The 17,522-nt window shown below is 37.7% G+C and overlaps 1 protein-coding gene across 1 annotated transcript in view; it reads right to left on the bottom strand.

Moving 5' to 3' along the window:
- Positions 1 to 703: 703 nt before the first annotated feature.
- The window catches only part of lamc3 (laminin, gamma 3), a 116,311-nt gene continuing 99,492 nt past the window's right edge, over positions 704 to 17,522 (bottom strand). The window contains exons 18-28 of the mRNA XM_058383655.1: positions 15,216 to 15,408; positions 14,691 to 14,941; positions 12,040 to 12,116; positions 10,763 to 10,897; positions 8,916 to 9,150; positions 8,356 to 8,499; positions 7,862 to 7,964; positions 5,491 to 5,693; positions 2,536 to 2,670; positions 1,488 to 1,587; positions 704 to 1,293 (exon numbers count right to left, since the gene is read on the bottom strand). Coding sequence (XP_058239638.1) covers positions 1,046 to 1,293; positions 1,488 to 1,587; positions 2,536 to 2,670; positions 5,491 to 5,693; positions 7,862 to 7,964; positions 8,356 to 8,499; positions 8,916 to 9,150; positions 10,763 to 10,897; positions 12,040 to 12,116; positions 14,691 to 14,941; positions 15,216 to 15,408 — 1,824 coding nt within the window. The 3' untranslated portion in view covers positions 704 to 1,045. The remainder of the gene's footprint in view (positions 1,294 to 1,487; positions 1,588 to 2,535; positions 2,671 to 5,490; positions 5,694 to 7,861; positions 7,965 to 8,355; positions 8,500 to 8,915; positions 9,151 to 10,762; positions 10,898 to 12,039; positions 12,117 to 14,690; positions 14,942 to 15,215; positions 15,409 to 17,522) is intronic.

Here is a 17,522-nt window from a genome sequence, read left to right as displayed (position 1 = left end):
TGTGACATCAGCACAGTTTATACTGTATAATCTAGGTCTCAAATCCAGAAAATCAGCAAAGAACAGACAGATACTCGTTCAGCATAATAAGAACTACTTTTCATTTATTCACTGCAGATATACAATGGCTAATTAACTTCTTAAATGAATTATGTGGTTATGCATTATTTAACGCTAGCCTTAATTTCCTCCTTATTATTTTCATTAAATAAAATTACACATTCTTTACCCTATTAGTGTCTCAGGGCAGAAGTTATAGTCACTTTTATTTTTACAAGAAGTTAAAGTGATGTTTAGAGGTTTGTTTTTACTACTTTTTTATTTTTTATTTTAAATATATTTAATAATATATAAAATAATATTTACACTGGATTTTAAATCTGAGGCTCACGAAAAAAAAAAGAAAGTAAATACGCTTTGTTATGAGTAGTGTAAAAAGAATAAAAATGGAGATATAAAATATTAAATTAAAATAATTTTTTTTTACTTAACATGTTTTGTTAAGTAAATACGTATTTAAATAAATGCTCGGTTTATTTAAGGTAATGTATGATTGCAGACAAACAAAACTGAATTTTTATTTTTACTGAATTTTGCACAAAACACTGCCAACAGATATCCAGTAGATATTTATGGACCCATAGATTTTGACCAAATGGTGCGAAATTGAATAGATAAAATACACAAAGAATTAAAAAATAATAAAGACGTTCAAATGATTTATTGGACATCATCATGGTTTATAATACATAGGCAGTAATTCAAAATTGTATGGTTGCAGTGTATATGTAATTTCAGAAACCAGACTTATATTAGAGCGTGTATATGTGGCGACACCTCGTGGACAAAACGTAGGACTGCATGAAGACAAAACCAAATTTTTATTAGATAGTGTGCATTTGTGGTTAAATGTGGAACTGCATGAAGAATTCTCATTGAGCACACCTCCTTTATATGCAGCTAATATATTTTAATCACATATTTCAGAAGGAGTATGCCAAATATATATATATATATGTAAATATATATATATTTTATCTTCTCTTTAGCTCCTCTCTGGGCATGTTTTAGGTAGATTCTGGGCAATATCAGTCAGACTGTCTCGCTCTTCTTGGATGTCCTGCAGATTCTTTTCAAGCTCCACGAGCTGTTTCTTTTGAGCCTCAGCAGCTCCAAGAAGTACCTCGAACTTCCTGTTCAGTGCCGGGCTCTCCACACTTCCCCGGAGGACTTGAAGACGGGCAGCTGTCTCGTTCAGCACGCGGTCGTACTTCTCTACATCTGTATTCCTTTCTGTTTGGTGCAAGGAAGGTTTTGTGTTTCAAAAGATAAACCGAGTAGAATGTAAATGTAAATTAGAAGAATATAACAAAAAATAATTCAGCAAAGGAAAGGTTAAGTAAAAGTAAGAAAAGAAATGTTGATTACTGAAAAGGAAAGTCAGAAGAAAAGAAACCAAGGAGTAAAAGAAGGGATTAGGAACGTACCTATTTTACCGAGCAGCTCGTCTAGCATGTGTGTGAAACCCTCCAGCTGGCTCTTGGCTAACTCCATGCTGCCCATCATGCCCTTCAGAGAAACATCGGGCTGTGGAGCAGAAATGTGGGGCGAATTCATGAAAGGATAAAAAGTCACAAAGTGGCTTAAACTACTATTCCATTTCCAATTAAAGTAATTTATACACCAGAAGTATTTTATAGTCCATACAATATTTAGGTTACAATGGTTCCAGAGTAAATAGTTTCCATTTTTATTTTCTCAAGTCTACACAGGAGTCAAATTATCTGCGATGCTCAGACAAATCCCTTACTCACTTACTTTCCGGCCTGGTTTTAAAATCATAAATACAAAACCTGTTAAATATTTTCAACCTAATGTATTTAAAACCTAAATGACACTAAAAAAAGAACAACATATAACTAATGACAGCTGAGCTGAATGGTCATCCTACAAGCTTGTCTTGAGTAGATAAAATCTGTTTTATTGGTTGGCATTAATGAGGAAAATGATTAATTCTGGACAAATTTTGTAGAGTTTGGAAATTCCAGGACATAAAAAACCCTAAAAACCCCACAAGTACGTTATGGTTTCTATAGCAACAGCTCATTCTGACATATGTATGGCAGACACTTTAAATAAGATGTCTAAGATGTGTTTTATTAGATTTCAAAGATAAACTTGATCATATGAGGCTGACATGACAAGCTGATATTGATTATGTTGCTATCTTTATGAGTGTGTGTGTGAGAAAGAGAGAGAAACAGAGAGAGAGAGAGAGAGAGAGAGAGAGAAAAGAAAACCTGAGAGATAACCTAATTGGTAACAGGAACTTGTTTCATGGCAATTCTACAACATAACTATTGGCTGATAAAAAGTTTTCTTGATTGACAGCAACAACAAAGTAAAGACTGGGAAACTGCAGTGGAATAAAATAAATGAACCAGATCAGGACATGTTTTATGTATAACAAGGTTCTACAAGCACTACTAAGTTGACAGAAATACAAACAAGTCCCAGAACACATGGTTCGTTTACCTCGTCTTGCACATCTGCCTGAGCAGCTAAATTCTCCTGCTCTGTCAGCTGCTGCACGGCTGCATTCACGACCGTCTTTAGTTGAGCAGACACTTTCTTTGCCTGCTTTCCCTTAGACAAAGACGCCTTAGCATCCTAGAAGAGATTAGAATACGGATTTCGATTTCTTTTAGTCATCCAGTATGGCAAAGAAAACAAGACTGGACACATACACTTACTGTCTACTTTATTAGGAACATTCATGCAAGCAGACAATCGTGTGGATCAAGAGCTTCACATTAAATGTGAGTGTAATGAAGAAAAAGTGCGGTTGTTGGTGCAAGACGGGATAGTTTGTGTTACAGAAATCGTAGATCTCCTTAGATTTGTACAAGGAACAGTCTCTAGAGTTTATGCAGAATGATATGAAAAACAGAAGTTGCTTTAGTGACAGTTCTGTGCATGGAAACACTTTGTAAGAGATAAAAGAGATAAAAAAAGATCACTCTTTACAACCGTGGTGAGCAGAAAAGCATCTCAGCATGCACAGCACATCAAACCTGGAGGTGCACGGACTACAACAGCAGAAGACTACATTGTGTTCTATTGTCCTTGTTCTGTCAGCCGAGAACATGGATTTGAGGCTATCATGAGCAGAGACTCTCTTGAGACTTTCTCAAGATTAGAAAAAAAAAATCCCCTGGTCTTTTTCCAGTCTTTTTCTATCTAATTTGTTCTTGGCTGAAAGAACTTCTTCTTCTTCTGCTGTTGTAGCTCATCCACCTCAAGATTTGGTGTTTTATCCATTCAGAGATACTTTTCTGCTCACCATAGATGTAAATAGTGATTATTAGAGTTACTATAGACTTTCTGTCAGCTGGAACCAGCCTAGCAACAAGGTGTTTCATCCCACAGGTCCCCTGCCCACAGAATGTTTTTTTTTTCTTTTTACATTCATGTGTAAAAATCTTAGGAGAGCAGCAGTTTCTGAAATACCAGAAAAACCAGCCCATCAGGTACCAGCAACCAAGTCACAGAGATCACAGTTTTCCCCCATTCTGATGTGTTTGACCTGTAACTGCATGATCTTATGCGCTGTGCTGCTTCCACATGTTTGAATGATTAGATACAGTGAGGGAAAAAATTATTTGATCCCCTGCTGATTTTGTACGTTTGCCCACTGACAAAGAAATGATCAGTCTGTAATTTTAATGGTAGGTGTATCTGAACAGTGAGAGGCAGAATAACAACAAAAAAATCCAGAAAAACGCATTTCAGAAAAGTTCTACATTGATTTGCATTTTAATGAGTGAAATAAGTATTTGATCCCCTTTCAATCAGAAAGATTTCTGGCTCCCAGGTGTCTTTTATACAGGTAACGAGCTGAGATTACAGTAGGAGCACTCTCGGGGAGTGCTCTTAATCTCAGCTCGTTAACTGTATGAAAGACACCTGTCCACAGAAGGAAGCAATCAATCAGATTCCAAACTCTCCATCATGGCCAAGACCAGAGAGCTGTCCATGGATGTCAGGGACGAGATTGTAGACCTACACAAGGCTGGAATGAGCTACAAGACCATCGCCAAGCAGCTTGGTGAGAAGGTGACAACAGTTGGTGCGATTATTCCCAAATGGAAGAAACACAAAAGGACTGTCAATCTTCCTCGGTCTGGGGCTCCATGCAAGATCTCACCTCATGGAGTTTCAATGATCATGAGAACGGCGAGGAATCAGCCCAGAATTACACTGGAGGATTTTGTCAATGATCTCAAGGCAGCTGGGACCATAGTCACCAAGAAAACAATTGGTAACCCACTACGCCGTGAAATCCAGTAACGCCCGCAAGGTCCCCCTGCTTAAGAAAGCACATGTACAGGCTCATCTGAAGTTTGCCAGTGAACATCTGAATCATTCACAGGAGAACTGGGTGAAAGTGTTGTGGTCAAATGAGACCAAAATCCAGCTCTTTGGCATCAACTCAACTCACCGTGTTTGGAGGAGGAGGAATGCTGCCTATGACCCCAAGTACACCATCCCCAGGTGACAGGACAACTGCACCGCATCAAAGGGACGATGGACGGGGCCATGTACCGTTAAATCTTGGATGAGAACCTCCTTCCCTCAACCAGGGCATTGAAAATGGACATGACAATGACCCAAAACACACGGCCAAGGCAACAAAGGAGTGGTTCAAAAAGAAGCACATTAAGGTCCTGTAGTGGCCTAGCCAGTCTCCAGACCTTAATCCCATAGAAAATCTGTGGAGGGAGCTGAACGGTCAGCCACAAAACCTTAATGACTTGGAGAGGATCTGCAAAGAGGAGTGGGCCCAAATTCCTTGAGATGTGAGATGTGTGCAAACCTGGTGGCCAACTACAAGAAATGTCTGACGTCTGTGATTGCCAACAAGGGTTTGCCACCAAGTACTAAGTCATGTTTTGCAAAGGGGTCAAATACTTATTTCACTTATTTTCACTCATTTTAAAATGCAAATTAATGTAGAACTTTTTTGAAATGTGTTTTTCTGGATTTTTTTGTTGTTATTCTGTCTCTCACTGTTCAGATACACCTACCATTAAAATTACAGACTGATTTCTTTGTCAGTGGGCAAACGTACAAAATCAGCAGGGGATCAAATAATTTTTTCCCTCACTGTATTTGCAAGATTGTGCACGTGTACAGGTGTTCCTAATAAAATGGATGACGAAAGTATACAGTCATCTTGACCTTCTGCTTCTCAACATTTGAAATGAAAACCTGCTGAGGCTTAGATCATGTTTTGCTTGATATCTTTCCATGCAATAATAACTGTAAATGATAGTAATAAACAGTCAACTATTAATTGCAAAGATGATTAGATTTGTGGGATCTTGAAAAAGTCCACTTTCTCAAACAAACCATTGAGATCTTTGTGCATATTGCAACAAACAATTTTTTGGACCTCCTCTTTTGTATGAGACAACATTTCAAAGTTACCTTAGCGATGGAATTAGCTGTCTTCTGAGCCTGTGTAGCTGTGTCTTTTGCTTGCGTCGCATTTTCCAGCGCAGGTCTGAGCACTCTCTCAGCATGCCTCACCCTCTTCTTCACCTCTGGCAGGACCTTCTCCTCCACAATGCCCTCTCTCTTCAGAGCTGCCTGGGTCTGTGTGCGCACAGCAGGCCATTCCTTTTCTAAGCCTGTTGTAGAGGACAGAATAACAGCTTTTTTGTTTATTCTATTTGAATCATTAATCCTATGTTAATGCTATGTTCTCATCTGCTCTGTAGCTTCTAGTCTGCATTTAAGGAATAAAACCATAGAGTGCTCTGTTATAGGAAAATAATCAATGTTGTGATCTGGGACAATGCAAAGTGGTTCTTGAATATTACAAAGCACTGAAACTGGAGAATCCTTCTTAAAACATTTTCTTTACATCAACCCTTAAGCCCATTAGCCCTTAATCTGTTCTAATATGAAGTTCCTGTGTGTCAAGTCTGCTGGCTTAGTAAACTCCAATCCCCAACATGCATCACAGCCTACAAACATGGCCACACTTCCCTATATACAGTTGTCTTCCTACTGATCACACACACCATTTCACACAGTAATCACAGAACAAAAGGACTTTCTTTCACCCAGTTCATCGTGAAGTATTAACTCAGTTTACACTTCTGATGTTACCAAGCATCTGTTATGTGTTTGATTGCCTGCTTTGACTTTGCCTAGTCCCATTGCTACTATTTGCTGATCACCTGACCCTTACCTGTTTTTTTTTTTTTTTTACATTGCCTTTGCCTCATGTTCCGGATCTTTCCGCAGTCTTCTCATTAAAACTGCCTTACCTGCATTTCCATATCCACAGTCTCTCTTTTTTGACACTGTGTAAGTTGTTACTATTGAAATGATAAGAGGACATTCCTTGTTCAAATGTTTATTCAAAATGTTTGGAAAAAGTCACCAGTTAGAGGTAAAACTATACCTTTTTTAACAGCATAGAGGGATTTTAAAGTTTCTAAGCTGGGGAGTGAGCGACTAATATGTTTATGCTGTAGCTGCAACAGGAACTAGTTTCAACTTTACAGTGTCCATCTGCATTGAATGTAGCATTTGTAAATTAGTGTTTGCACTGGTTCACTTTTATACTGCACTGTTATACAGTTAATGTTTCCTTTTGTTAATACAGTTATTGTTTCCTAGAATTTTCAGTGATATTTTTTATATTTATTCGCAGATATTTTCACCCTTGCTTTACATTCCTAAGCACCAATACACCACAATTTCCTTGTCCATGTAAAACCCACAATACTTGGCCATAAGGTTGATACTGATTCTTTATGGACTCATAAAGGGATAAAATGTATGAGATGTCGTTCTTTAATAAACGAGAAAATTATCAGAGTTGGCTGTAATGTAAGCTAAATAAAGCCAGCTGTTATTAGGGGAAAAACATCTTTAGGGTGGCAACAGAAACTCCACTTCATGCTGGGCTTCATCACACTACTGCTACTGTCACAACTGGATTCGGGGTCGGAGCGAATGAAGGCGCAGAGAGAATAAAGTGCCATTAAAGAATATGCAAACTAGGATAAAGAACAAGAACGAGATTTGCATAGTAACATTGCACCCGTACCAAAAGACAAACAGCAGCAGGAGCTTGACCCTGAGTGCTACACAAAACTAAGCTGCTAATTATATAATAAACATGATTCAGGTGCTTATTTGTGGTGTGTGATGTGGTCATGTGATCTTATGGGTATCTTTGGAGTCTTTGATTTTCTTCCAGTAACAGCATGCCACATCCTACTTTATTCCTTAACTGTATTTTGTTATACTTTACATTCAATCCCGCATTTGCACTTCTATCTCAGTTGTCTTTACATACCCGACTGTTTATCCTGCAGTTTCCCTTCTGCTCAACTTTATTTATACTGTACTATATTTTTATGATCTATCATGGAACATAGTATTTCTTTCTCTGTACAATGCACACAGTTCGATTTTATCAATTTATATATATTTTTGATATATTTACTTGTTCAATTCTATTAGCTGTACAATCCTACTGTTTTTTATAAAGCCTATTCAAATCTTGTCTTTCTATTCTATTCTATTTTATTTATATTTCTTTGTTTTCCACTTTCCACTTCAATTTTGCTGCAATTCATCATTTTTTTCTTGTATACTTCTTTTGATAAACCCAGAGACTACTGGGCATTATGCTATGACTAAGAATACCTTAAGGTGTTGTGATGGATTCAAACAAACAAACAAACAAACAAACAAACAAACTAAAAAAATAAATAAATAAATAAATAAATAAATAAATAAGTGATTTGTGTGATGACTCTATGGTTAAAAGCTTTACCTTCTATTTGTCTATGGAGAGAGAATGCCTCAGATTCAATCTTCTTTCCTTCCACTACTGAAGCAAGGGCTTTCTCTCTGAGCCCCTGGGTAAGCGCTGTCAGCTTTACAAAGACAAAAACAGAGATAATATAATATTAAGAAATGAAAAAGAGACACAATATCAACAATGAAGAACAGCAATGACAACCTTTAGGGGATAGCTATCTATTTCTCTCTCTCTCTCTCTCTCTCTCTCTCTCTCTCTCTATGTATCTATATAAATACTACTACAACTAAACCTAGGTGCTCTTAAGTCACTGTTCCCCCAATGTAAGCCTTACCGTTCGAATTAAATACAGTGTTTGTCAATTTACAAAAAGGACATTTCAGTGTCAAGATACCTTTTTTGATAAGTCAAAAAATAAAAGTGTAATTTTATATTCATAAAAGTGTACATAAGCGATCAAGTGCCATTTGACGTTACTACAAACTATATAACTTTTCTGGACTCACCTGCTTGAACTCTTCAGTGGTGTTTAAATGGTTGTGAACGTTTTCCAGCCGTGATTGAAACTTCTCCCTGGTTTTATTTAGCAATTGCTCCTTGGACTGGATCAGCAAATCCAGCTCAGCCGTCCTGTTAGCCAGGTCTAGACTCTGAAATAAAAATGGTTGCATTTTCAGGCTTAAAAATGATTAGCATCTTTCTTTATGACATTGTTAAACACATTATGTTTGGAAGGCATTCTAATGATTAGTTTATTAAGTTAGAGAATGGGAAAAAAAATCCTAACAGATCCTTGCATCATCATCATCTGGTTCTGAGGATCGATATGTATAATGTCTACAATTTTTCTCTCGGCTCTGTGAAATTAACTGAACTTTCCATCGCTTGCTAGAAACACCATATTTCTGTAAGCCTTTAATGATCTATTCCTCTATGCCTGCCTCAGTTAAAGGGCTTTTATTAATATTGCATGCGTGTACAGCTCATAATTCAGCACGCCTATTAGTGTGATTAATTAATTAACGTGTTGTGTATTTTGGACTTCAAAAGTGAGTGGTGTGTAGACCTGGATCAGCTGCGTATCCCGTGTTATTGTATTATCTGCTTCACTGAGCTGCTCAGCTGAGGTGGTGTTCAGGGGGTTGTTATTTATGTCCTTGTGCTGTTTGGGGAGAGTGGAGGTAACATTTTGTAAAATGGCCTCTGCTTTTTTGTTCTGTTCCTCCACTGACAGGTAGGCAGCACGGGTCTTATTCGCCTGCCGTGTGAGATTCTCCTTCAGCTGCTGCATGTCTGACAATCTGACACACACATGCACATACAATCACCATGACATCTTCATTCTCTAGAACAAAACAAAATGAAGACACACAGAACACTTTGTATTCAAGCACACCTAAGAGCCCTTTCCACTTGAAATACTTCCCCTAGGTCAGTGTAAACAGCATCCTGGGTTTCACTGTTTGGCATTTCACACTGCTCCTGCTTTACCCGGGGGTTAAGAATTAATGCTGGCTATTTGTAATCTCACGTTACACACTGTACACTGTTTACAGTCTTTTTTTTTATTATTATTTTTATCTTATTTATATTGGAAAAACCACTATAAATAATGGCTTGTCTTGAGCTTTCACATCACGGAGAAAAATACTTGGTCTTGATCTTTTAGAATTGGTCTTGAACCGGTCTACCATCCTGTGCCTGAGCAGGTATCATTATCTTTCACAGCTCTGTAATCTTTTTTGGCCAATTTAAGTTTGTAGTGTAGTTGATATCCAACTTCCGCTATTTTTAGTAAGTTTTTTTAAATACTCTTTTTATTATTTCTAATTGTTCCCTCTAGTTTGTCCCTGTACAGACTTTTTTTGTTGTAACTTTTATTTTTAGCTTTTAATATCCTGATTGGAGAAACAGGAAACAGGTATCAGCTTCTGTGAAAATGGCCCAGATAAAATGGCAGGGTTGGTCATGAAGGGCATTTGGTGTAAAACCTGTGCCAAAATCAAACATGCGGATCGGATGATCCACTGTGGTGACCCTGAACAGGGAACAGCCGAGGGATGACAAAAACTACACATCGTTACATGCCATTATTGGGTGTGATGTTGATTTACAAAGAACTAGACATTTAATGTGGATTTCGTCTTTTAAGTGTGATCTGAGACATAACTGCAGACTTCCATGCCAGACAGCTGAATAAATCACCATTAATTATAAACGCTTCCCACACACACACACACACACACACAATGAGACATAAAGTAATCAAATATAAATATCAAATATAAAGGCAGTGAGACATAAAGATATATTCAATTGGCTCAATTTGAATACTGCTGGCATCAGAGGTGAGATTATCTATCTATATATCTAGTAATATTAAGTTTAATATTCATACTTAAATTACAAAACTAAAATTTGTTGTTGTTGTTGGCAACAAGCCTCCACAAATGCCACTCCAAAAGTCAATTTCAGCATTAGGAAATCACTCTGCTATTAATGAATCTCTCCAGACAGACACTGTCCGGTTTTCTTTCACAGTTTGAATATTCAGTAAGACAAATCTGGAAACCAGTAAAGATATTTTGCTCATTTGAAAGACACAATGCCATGTAGATGCTGTTAGTAAAAGTTTTTTTCTGGTATGCCTTTATACATACAAAGGTCAGTAAATCAAGACCTATGCGTTGACAAGGTCAACTTTATTTAATGTAATTCAACCTAATCCAAGAATCTGTTAAAAAAACAAATTCAATATGCAAATATTATAATCTTGAGTATTTAGTGTCATTGGAGATATCAGCTTATTAAAACAGTCTGCTTGCAGTGGACTCCCTATTCTCACTCTAGGCACCAGTAAAATATTCCCATAACGTTTCAGCTTTTATACGATGTACACGCATCATTACTCACCGCTCAGTAAGCTCCTGTAAATGGCGCTCTGTGGAGTTATCCTTCAGTAGATCCAGCAATATGGAATAAGTTTTGTTAGATGCTTTTAAAACCTCTCCTGCTAGCCCTTCAATATGAGCAGCCATTTCTTTTTGACTGTAAGAATAAAAAACAACAGAAATGGGTTTTAACATCAGGCAGTTAATTGTGATATTCCAAATGCTTATATCTTTAGCTAATCTCTATCACTATGTTATTTTATTTTTTAATTCTTGTCCCACATGCTTAACGTTTGTGCTTTCCAGGATGTATTATTAGACTTTTCCTCGTTCCAGTTGTTATTTATTCTGAACAATGTATTTATATTTGCTATACAGATGTTATACAGATGATCCTTTTGAGTTGTCATTTCAATGTCTTGTGTGTCTGGTCAGTGGTAGCTCAAGTGATTAAGGCTCTGGGTTGTGGATAGGAAGATTGGGGTTCAAGCCCCAACACTGCCAAGCTGAAACCACTGGGCCCTTGAGCATACGGGCTCTGTATCATGGCTGACCCTGTGCTCTGACCCCAACCCTCCAACGATGGAACATGTGAAGAAAGAATTTCACTGTGCAGTTTGTTTTTTTTCTTTATAAATTGTAAATTGTAAATATGAACTGTAAAAAGGTGCTAAATAAATGCTCCAGGCTGGTTACTTTATTCTTGTCAGGGTTGTAGATCCGGAGTGTATTCATCTAGCCAAGTGATGGGATTTAACAGGATGCCAGTTTACTGCAGCACTCATTCACACTGATGGATATTTAATATCTCTGCATGTCCAATCAGCATGTTTTTGGACAGATCCAGGAGGCAACCCATGAGAACACAATAAAAACATGTGAAACCTGGGCTCAAGATCAAACCCAGGGCCCTGGAAGTGTGAGAAAGCAACAGTACCCTCTGCACCACTGCTAAATAAATGAAACCATGATCATAACTGTCAATTAACCTTCAGGAGACTCTTGCAGAATCTTATATTAGACACTTCTAACACTGGTTTAACTTAATCAGCTAAGAACATGACACCCTGTTCACTCTCGAGCCATTTGATTCAAATTGCTGTCGGAAAACTACGCATGGTTAAGATTCTTCAACCTCCTATTTAGCACTTCGTGGCCCTTTGTGAAGTCACCAGTTTTAAGCTCCTTTATCGACTTCATTACTCCAAGGCACACAATTCATTTTTCTACATTACCCTCTTGCATGACTGGTAGACACCTAATGAGCTGACAGGACTGCAGTTTAATTTCCCAACCCACCTTTTCACCAAAGCTTCTGATTCGTTCACAAAGGCGTTCCACTCTGTCGGTCCTTTGGGGATAATGAATGGGATTACCTGAGACAGGAGGAGAGAAGTCAACATGGATATTACACTTCACATTCAAACCACATAGGATCATTAAGAGCTGTATTCAATGTTGAGGACGTAGAGTCAGGAATTTATATGGAAATTATGCGTATGAGTTTTCAGACCTCAGAATTAAAATATTTGTGCGTAGGTTATTCATGTGTGCAGATGCAATTACATACTAGTGAGAATTTGTGAATTTATGAATCTGTAATTGCATACAGCCATAACTTTATGAAAAAATGGTTCATATAAATTGTCCACACTTCTATAAAGCCTGCACAGACTGCATATTGGAGCTCGGCCAGGAAATCTTAATCAGAGCTAATGCATCTAAAAGCGAAAATTCGGTTTCATGACACATTAATTAATATGTCCATAACATATGAACTGAGTTAAAGCGGCCAACTTATCCTTTATAAATGTGGCTGTATTTTCTTTTGAGACTAATCTGATGACACAAAATGGGTACATAATGTTCAAACAAATACACCACACGACCACATTAAAACACATTATGTCTGTGCACACTAATGTGTGCACAGACATAAGACACACACACATAGACTAATTGGATTAAAAAGGACTATTTGTGGCATTAAGCCTAAGTAAGCCATAATATATTCACCATATATTTAACAGACAAAATAGGGGGCTACATACAGTATCCATCCATAATCCATCAGAAATATGGTTGCCATGAAGGGAGGTATTGTTCTGCAAAAGTATTTAAGTAGGTGTTAGACCTAAGGTTTCCCAGAGCATCACACTGCCTCTGCTAGCTTGTCTTATTCCCATAGGTCACCTTGGTGTCATCTCTTCCCCAGGCAAGCCATGCACACACACCTGGATGTCCACATGATGTAAAAAAAACTCTTGATTCATCAGACCAGTCCACCTTCTATTGTAGGTGCTTTTGGCAGTGGTCAAAGGTTCAGCATGGGCACTCTGACCGGTCTGCAGCTAAACACCACCATATACAGCATGCTGTGATGCATTGTTTAGTCTGACACCATTCTCTCATAGCCAACAATAACTTTTTCAGCAATTTGTGCTAGTAGCTCTTCTGTGGACCCGGACCAGATGGGCTAGCCTTCACTCACCACATACATCAGTGCTGGTTCACCTGTTGTCCTAGATCATTTTACTTAACCATTGTTCCTGCTTCCAACACATCAACCTCGAGAACTGACTGTTCATTTGCTGCTTAATGCATGCTTAATGCATGTAATTAGATAGTCAATATTATTCACTTCACGTGTCAGTGGTTTTAAAGTTATGCCTGTGTTATCAGAGTAAATCTTAGTAGCAGAATATCACTAACTGCTTTCACAAAAGAACCTCAGCATAAATTTCACATTACCACACACTCTGTGACTTTGTTTATGTAATAGAGAGTCAGTAACTTGTTCAAAATCCCACTGTCAGATTTCTTGTATACAAGAAATAGGGAACATCACCTATTTAAGCATTACTACACTATCCCTGGTTCATTCATTGATTACTTTAAGTGGCTAACAAATAATTTTTTTTGAAGTGCCTAAAAAAGTCCAAAAGGAATTGGATTTAGTGAAGGTTTATATTAAGAATTCCTTAAAGGCTTTCCATGTTTAGTGCCCTCCAGATATTTTAAAATCACCTCTTCTCACCGTTAACCAAGCAAATTCTGTGATATCCTGAGGAGATTCCGATTTTTCAAAATTACTGCAGATTTTCCACAGATGTGGGCCAAGACGTGTCATATAACATTATTACAACATGCATTCAGCCAAAGCCCTCATTGATTCACGATTATTGAACAGCTATCATAGACAGGAGTTACATAGGCATCTTCAGTGGCGGGAGTTTAAAAGAGGAATCCTGTGCTTGCAATTTCACCAGTGCAAGTAGTTATCCATTTAAAAATGCACAAAAATCTCCACATGCTGCGTCACAAATATTGAACAAACTCTGCCAAATCCTGGACTGACATGTTGATTAATTTGCAGGTATAGTTCTGTGGAAACAAAAATGGCTGATGCATTGTAGCTAACACAGTCTGCTGCCACCTTTATGTGAAAGAAAATATTGCAGTGTGTTGGCTGGGAGTCCACTGAACATACGATCTATTAAAGAAGCAGCGTATCAGCCTGGGGCTGGATTTGGGACAGATCTGGCTTACAACCCACCTTCCTACAGCTCTGAATGCTTGATAAACCATGCTCAGGATTTTTAGATGAATGATAGATGGTTTAGCCCTGCTTGTATTTACATTTTTGACTTCTTATTAAATGTATTCTGTTCTAAGAGCTATTAAAAGAGACATATTGGACATATTGTGCTTACTCAATATGCCCAATATGTCTATTTTAATTGCTCTCTTTAATCTTTTCTCACTGTTTTTCCTCATCTTATTAACTTTAAATTGTGCCATTTGTCTTAAATGACTCAAATTTTACTTCAAGTTTTACTTTAACGTATATTCATTTTGAATTTTAAACACCATAGGCTTTGGGAAGGTGCTGGAACATTGGATATGTATTAGTATGTAGCGTGTAGGCTTAACACACTGTGCACGCTTACTAGACTGTTAAGCTCCGAGGTCATCTTCTGAAGCTGTGCCTGTGTTTCTGTGACAGCAGCAAACGTGTCCAGGAGAGCTCGGCACTCGTTTGTTGCCTTTGGTGTCGTGTTCTCTTCCTCGCTGCTTGGGCTTCCTTCTTGCTTCAGGAGGCTGCAATTTGTTATGCTGGCAAAGTCATGCAGCTGGAGCTGTAGGGCTTGTGCAGATGTTTCCAGCTGTGTGAACTGGCTGATGAAAGCTTCCCGTGCCTCTGTACAAAAATATAGTAATAATAATAATAATAATAATAATAATAATAATAATAGTTACACTGAGGCTGTTAAAGCTTAGCTTAGCTGTTAGCTTTTTTTGTAAAAAGCAAATCTGTGAGAAATTGACATTTAAGTTTTAATCTTTCTTTAATTAATGTATCTAATGTATCTAGGAGATTTCCTCCTTGGATGACTTAAAAACCTTGTATATATTTTTGCCTTACTTTAAAATATGACAGCAATTTCTCCTTTAACTCCATGAACTTCTTTTACCTTGGATGGCCAGAAAATCCTCCAGCGCGTTAGGTAAGTAATCCTCGCCTTGATGCTGATGCAAGTGATTATCGAGCCTGTGATGCTGGCGCACGTGATTCGGACGCACGTAGATTCGGTGCCTGAAGCTCCTGCAGTCGTAGTTGGAAAGCAGTCTCTCTAAACTGTGCAGCTGGCTTTTGAGTTTAGTTGCCTGTGAGGGATAAAAAGTAAAAGAAATACAGAGTCTGACTACTGTGTTCTTCTGAAACATTCATATTTCATTTACTCGTATTCCTTTGTCTGGTGTTTGCAATTCATTTAACAAAATGCAAGATTTTGATAAGTACTAAATATTTTATTGCAATATATATTAGACCAGAGGTATCCAATCTTATCTGCAAAGGTCCAGTATACACTGATCAGGCATAACATTATGAACACTGACAGGTGAAGTGAATAACACTGATTATCTCCTCATCATGGCACCTGTTAGTGGGTGGGATATATTAGACAGCAAGTGAACATTTTGATGTGTTACAAGCAGCAAGCTTAAGGATTTGAGCGAGTTTGACAAGAGCTAAATTGTGATGGCTAGACGACTGGATCAGAGCATCTCCAAAACTGCAGCTCTTGTGGGGTGTTCCCGGTCTGCAGTGGTCAGTATCTATCAAAAGTGGTCCAAGGAAGGAATAGTGGTGAACCGGCAACAGGGTCATGGGCAGCGAAGGCTCATTGATGCACAAGGGGAACAAAGGCTGGCCTGCGTGATCTGATCCTACTGTTGCTCAAATTGCTGACGAAGTTAATGCTGGTTCTGATAGGAAGGTGTCAGAATACACAGTGCATGACGGGTCAGCCGTGTATTTTTTGTCCCAGTTTTTCTGGGGTTTTAGGGCAAAGTGGCACAGTTAAAATTAAAAGCATCTGCTACACATGACTTCAGTGCTTCAATATGCTCATCAATACATTTTAGGACATTAATACATTCAGGGAAACACAGAGCAGCTGTGGGTGCTAGTGAGGCATGTGTCCAGGTCATGTGGCACACAGGTTCTAATGGGTAATGTAGTCCAGCACCAATTCAGCATGACCCTGACACATACTGTACATTATGCATTATCCGTACTTTATCATCTCAGGGAGTTTTTCATTGTCACCGTCACCTCAGGCTTGCTCATTAGGGATAAATGTTAGGGATAAATAGAAAATAATAGTATGTTTCTATACTTCTGCAAAGCTGCTTTGAGACAATGTACATTGTTAAAAGTGCTATACAAATAAACTGAATTGAATTGAATTGTACTTTCATTAAATGTGAAACCAATATAAAACAATATTTGCTTTCTGGTGCTGTTAGGTTACTGAGAAACCATGACATCCTTTATTCTGAACACTTAACCTAAAGCTACTGCTGTACCTTTCCTTTCCAGATACAAAGTGTTGTCACTGGAGACTCCTTCCACACAGATAGTTATAAAGGTTAATAAACAATTAAACAAGTTTGTAATGTTTATGTGAAGTATCCAATGTGGTATAATTACCGTGGTTCATAAACCTAAGTGCTACCTCAGACATACCTCAGACATATCTCAGAGCTCATTAGAAGTAAATCATGCCCCGATGATATAAATGGAGTTCACTCTACCTCCAGATATCACATACTGTATGCAAAATGTGTAAAGTGTGATTAAATGATAACTCAGCATAAGAATATCCTTCTACCTGAGACCCGATTCGTTCTCCTGTCACTGACATTTCTCTCCATTTCCAGCAAACAATCTCTTATAGTATACTATAGGGTACTTGTTTTTGCCTGATTTTAATAGCTAGGTATGTTTCCTGTTATATGAGATAATTAAATCCAAGGGCAATGTTACTGAGGTGCTGTTATTCAGACACGTGTTGACAGATTTATTTTAGTTCACCTCACCACAATATCAGATGGCTGTGAAATACAATATTGCATTATAAATGGAAATTGAGATGTCAGAGGTTTGATTAATATGTGACTTTGCACATAGCTGGAGAAAATGGATTCATATTTGTAGTCCTAAGAGGAAATATGTATCATAGTGAAATAATAAAAATGATCTCTATATTATCTATATAGTAAAGTAACATTATGGGATGTATTGGAAGATACAATATATACAGTGTTTTTTTTAACCATATAACTGAAGTATATTTGTGCTGCGTGTAATTTGTCTTTATCATCTACATTATCATTTAGAAATATTGTCAGCAGTTCACAAAAAAAAATGAAACAAAACTGTTCATCTCACCAATACATGCACGTGTAGAAAAAAAACCTAGGAAACTGATTAT

Source organism: Hemibagrus wyckioides, linkage group LG28 (assembly GCF_019097595.1).
Source record: "Hemibagrus wyckioides isolate EC202008001 linkage group LG28, SWU_Hwy_1.0, whole genome shotgun sequence".
In the NCBI taxonomy this organism is placed as follows: Eukaryota; Metazoa; Chordata; class Actinopteri; order Siluriformes; family Bagridae; genus Hemibagrus; species Hemibagrus wyckioides.
This window is presented reverse-complemented; position numbering and strand designations above follow the sequence as displayed.